The 5,000-nt window shown below is 37.8% G+C and overlaps 1 protein-coding gene across 1 annotated transcript in view; it reads right to left on the bottom strand.

The window, feature by feature from the left end:
- LOC144972315 (protein FAM149B1-like) overlaps positions 1-5,000 on the bottom strand; it is a gene marked incomplete in the record, with an annotated part of 145,774 nt that overhangs the window by 28,957 nt on the left and 111,817 nt on the right. The window contains 2 exon segments of the mRNA XM_078913408.1: positions 675-836; positions 1,777-1,955. Of these exon segments, the coding sequence (XP_078769534.1) occupies positions 675-836; positions 1,777-1,955 (341 nt within the window).

Raw genomic sequence — 5,000 nt, 5'->3', positions numbered from 1 at the left:
AAAAAAAATACAAGAACCGCACTGATCTGTTTTAAATACAATAAAATAGAACAAAAATAAAATTCCCTTCATTCAATTACTGCTTTTAGGGCGGAAGGCGAGGACGAGAGACGCATACGCACAACCAACATGACGCTCTCTCTCTAATAACTTTTCCGCCGGTGACGTCACAGACTATGGGTGACGTCCCATCAAGGGACACTACTCTTCCGCTAATCTCATTCCCTATATGGTGTTATAAGCCATTCACGTACACAAATTGAACCAGTATCTGAAGCTGTAAAGGGGAGAAGGTGGAAATGGACTGGACATGTCCTCAGAATGGATCAGAGTGCCATTCCTAGGATAGCCCTCAGGTAGATCCCCCAAAGGGAACGAGAAGAATGGGCCGCCCGCTGGAGACCTGGAGGAGGAGGAGGAGGAGGAGGAGGAGCATCGAAAGAGAAATGAAGGATAGTGGGTTGGTCTTGGGGACAGATGACAAAAATGGCCTCCAACCGAGAAAGATGGCGTTCCACCGTGTCAGCCAAATGTGCTGATAGAAGCACCACGAGGATAAGTAATTGTAATATTCCATTCAGTTTTACCATCTTGAGCTTTGAATGTGTGTGTGTGTGTGTGTGTGTGTGAGAGAGAGAGAGAGAGAGAGAGAGAGAGAGAGAGAGAGTACTCACCCTTGAGAGTCGGTGGAGGTGTTGAGGTCATAGTCTGTGGCGTCTAGCAGTAGACTGGAGGTAGGACGGGAGGCGGGGGAGGCGGAACTGAGGACGTGGGGGGAGGGAGGGACGTGGTAGAAACCCGTATCTTTGGATGGACACGCCTGCTTGCCCAGGACTCTGTTTTGAGAAAGGAAAAAATTAATTATACGTTATGATTATGGGACAAATAAAATTCAGTGTAATATTTAAGAATAGAAACAAAAACCTCATATACAGGGTATCTCAAAAAATGTATGAACATGAAGAATAATTGTAAGCGTGTAATTATTTTATGTTTAAAAATATTTTGTAAATATCATTTTATTGTTTTTGATCCCACTGCATTTTAACTACATTTTAAAAATAATAATTGCATTTTATCAAATCCCATATTTACAATTATTTTGACGTGTATACATTTTTATTGGGGCACCCTATATAGCTAATGCAGTCTTCAGAGAAGAACCCCCCCCCCTCCCCCCCCCCCCCCACTCCTCTACTTACTCTCTTACTTCTTGACCACACCTGGGTTACCACTGCTAGATGCCTTTCTACTTCTTAAAAAATAATATAAAGTGCATGACCCAAGGATATGACAACGAATAAATAAGGTTAACACATGTTGACATATTTAGTGCTTTGCATAAAAGCTGATGTGTTTTTTTTTCAAACCTAACATAGAATAAGCTGAGTTGAGGTGATAGAATTGCAAACCTGTCTACTTAAAAAAAAAAATTCGTAGTTTTTAGGACATAAAAATTGTAGTCGCTTTAGTTAACTATATAGATTGACAATTGCTTTCACAAGGAATAAATGACACACCAAAATCATTAAACTGATGTAGTCTGGCATCAACTTTCATTTTCAACAAGTTTTAATGACTTAGAGATGCTCATCAAGGTCTGAAATTGGGGCCAGAATTTCGTAATTCTACGAAATTTTCGTAATAGTAGGCAGGTCTGCGATAACGGTTTTAGGGGTGGGGGGGGGGGGGGGGGGTTAGCGAAAGAGGCCGAGTCTCAAATACTGTGACTATGAACTGCTACCTCATTCGACACAGGTAAAGATAAGAACCTACCTGAGGTGAGGGAATTGCGTGACCCATTCCTGGCATTCCTTGAAGACATCGGCCTGGGATTGAGGGGGGTTGGAGGAGGAGGAGGAGGTCGACTCCCGACTGCTGTGACCTTCGAACAGCAAGGACTCGATCTCCGTGAAATGCTGACCTACCGTCGTCGCCGCTTGCTTGTCAAAGTCCTGGGGATGACGAATAAAAAGATGGATAAATTGATGAATAAATACATAAATAAATAAATAAATAAATAAATAATAATAATAATAATAATAATAATAATAATAATAATAATAATAATAATAATAATAATGATAATAATAATAATAATAATAATAATAATAATAATAATAATAATAATAATAATAATAATAATAATAATAATAATTATAATAATAATATAATAATGACCATGATAATAATAATAATAATAATAATAATAATAATAATAATAATAATAATAATAATAATAATAATAATAATAATAATAATGACCATGATAATAATAATGATACTGAGGATGATGATGATAATGATGATGATGATAATGATGACGTTGGTGATGATGATTATGATGACGATGACGATGACGATGATGATAACCACATATATAATACTTAAGCAATATATAGGCTCTGAGCGCTTTACAAACACACACACACACACACACACACACACACACACACACACACATATATATATATATATATATTTTTATTTTTTTTTCTTTTTCTTTTTTTTTTTTGTTCAAAGATCTAGACATTTCTCCCAAATAATGTGGTCTGTCAAACAGCTAAACTGCCTGGCTCCCTCACGAGAGCGTTCCCATTTTGTGTTGGGTTTTTTTTTTGTAGTTTTTTTTTTCAAGTAATTTTCCCTCTGCATTGTCTAGCACCGTTTCATACACACTTTTTCAGATCTTTATCTTACACCAGTTCCTGCTCCCCAAAATGTCACTCTTGGCCATACGGTCAGGTGCAATCAAGCTACAATCCAACATCGCCAGCAGAGGGTTAACAATCCAATCTCCAAATTAATAATGACGAATGATAACTCGTCCAATCGATTTATTCGTGTCATTATCTTCGTTAATTACAACATCCCTCTTCCCGGACTACAACCGGAAATTGAGTTGATTTCTCCATTTCCGGTACTTTACCCCCCCCCCCCTTCATTATGTCTTTGGTAATCTGAAATGGGAATCATATTTCAATTCTGAATAATAATAATTAAAAAAAAAAGACAAAAAAACAACAACAAAAAACAAAAAACAAAACAAAACAAACCAAAAATCAATTTATTCTTCTTCTTTAAGTATATTATAGGTTTGAGGGTAAATATCCATTACAACTTGGGCCCTTAACAACGTGCACTTATTTGCAGGTCTGATAACCCAATTCCTTATGGGCTCATTGTTGTAATGGAAATCTCAAAAAAAAAATGACGCAACACATTGTCCATCACAACAATGTTAAACTAGGCCCATAAGCGTCAGACCTGCATATATGTCCACGTCGGCCCTTAACAATGTGGATTATCAGACCTGTATATAACTAACGTTGGTATAGACGGAACTCAGCTCTTTGTTAATCTTTTTGGCTAGCCATTTTTTATTAGTTTTCACTAAATTCTATCAATCAGACTATAGACGCTCAAGGCTACACATAGTTTTGTGTGTTGGGGCGTTATATCCGGCTGTCGGATTTTGTGAGTATTTTTTGGGGCTAAGCGCATACCATCAATAACAAAATATAAAAGTGTCCTCTCTCTCTGTGTGTGTGTGTGTGTGTGTGTGTGTGTGTGTGTGTGTGTGTGCGGGGGGCGGGGGTATGGGGTGTGTGGAGAGGTTTGTACTAAACATTGGAAATTAACAACAACCACACAAATCGAAACAAAAAATCCAAAAGAGCGGATGCAACCGAGATATTTCTTTGAAATAGTTATGAATAATCAATTAAATTGCAGTCTGTGTGACGCTCGTGCTTACAAAGCATGCGCGCGCGCGCGTGTGTGTGGATGTGTGTTTCGTGGCTTGACAGATGTAAAGCGGGCATTTCTTCATTCATAAAATATTAGGTCTTCTCGAGTTATTCAACAATTAATTTATGCTGTTCCTCTATTCTTCCCTTCTACAATTTTGACAGGGGGTCCGGTCCCGATAGCTCAGTCGGTAGAGCACTCGCTTCACACGCAAACGGACCGTGATCGATCCCGGGAGCAGTCGAGATTTTTTATTGACCCCCTCCCTCCCCCTGTCCACCCAGCAGTGAATGGGTAGCTGAGTCTTGGCTTGGCGGCTTTCCGATAGATTAGCGTCCTATCCAAAGGATAACAAGCAATTGCTATTGTCCGTTTCACGCTATAGAAATCGAAGTAAAGAACGACGATCACAGCAACGAAGCTGATGATGATGATGATGATGATGATGATGATGATGATGATGATGATGATATGATGATGGTAATAATAATATAATAATAATAAATAATAATAATAATAATAATAATAATAATAATAATCATCATCATATCATATCATCATACATCATCATCATCATCATCATATCAGCAGCAATAACAACTACATAATAATAGTAATAATCATTATCATTATTCATAGCCAATTAGCATAAGCTGCAGGATATGCCTTTGACAAGGTGAAAGTCGAGCTGGTTGGGTTGTAATTCCCTATAACAACCTTATGTCCTTGTCATGTGGATAATAGGGGGAAATGGGAATAGGATATCAACACCCACCCGTGTCATTAAATCGAATCGTAGATACTTTTCAATAGAAAACGATAAGGGCTGCCTGAAGCCGGTGATCGTAAAATACTAACGAAAGAGTGAAAATGGAGAACCTCTCCATTTTCATATTTTTCAATCCGTAAGCTTTACATCGTAGGAGTACTAAAAGATTGGGCATTCGTTTTTGATAAATAGACTAATGAAGATGTGTGTGTGTGTGTGTGTGTGTGTGAGTGTGTGTGTGTGAGAGAGAGAAAGATAGATAGATAGATAGATAGATAGATAGACAGAGAGAGAGAGAGAGAGAGAGAGAGAGAGAGAGAGTGAGAGAGAGAGAAGAGATCGACCTTCATTCCCCCCCCCACCCCCCCAAAAAAATACAAAAACAAAACAGCAGTTAACAAATAAATGACCCCTACCCCTCTCCAACAAAAAAAAAAAAAAGAAAAAAAAAAGAAAGAAAATGAAATAAATGATTTTAAAC

Source organism: Berghia stephanieae, chromosome 5 (genome assembly GCF_034508935.2).
Source record: "Berghia stephanieae isolate SIO BIC M18660-M18661 chromosome 5, UCSD_Bste_1.3, whole genome shotgun sequence".
Taxonomy (NCBI): Eukaryota; Metazoa; Mollusca; class Gastropoda; order Nudibranchia; family Aeolidiidae; genus Berghia; species Berghia stephanieae.
This window is presented reverse-complemented; position numbering and strand designations above follow the sequence as displayed.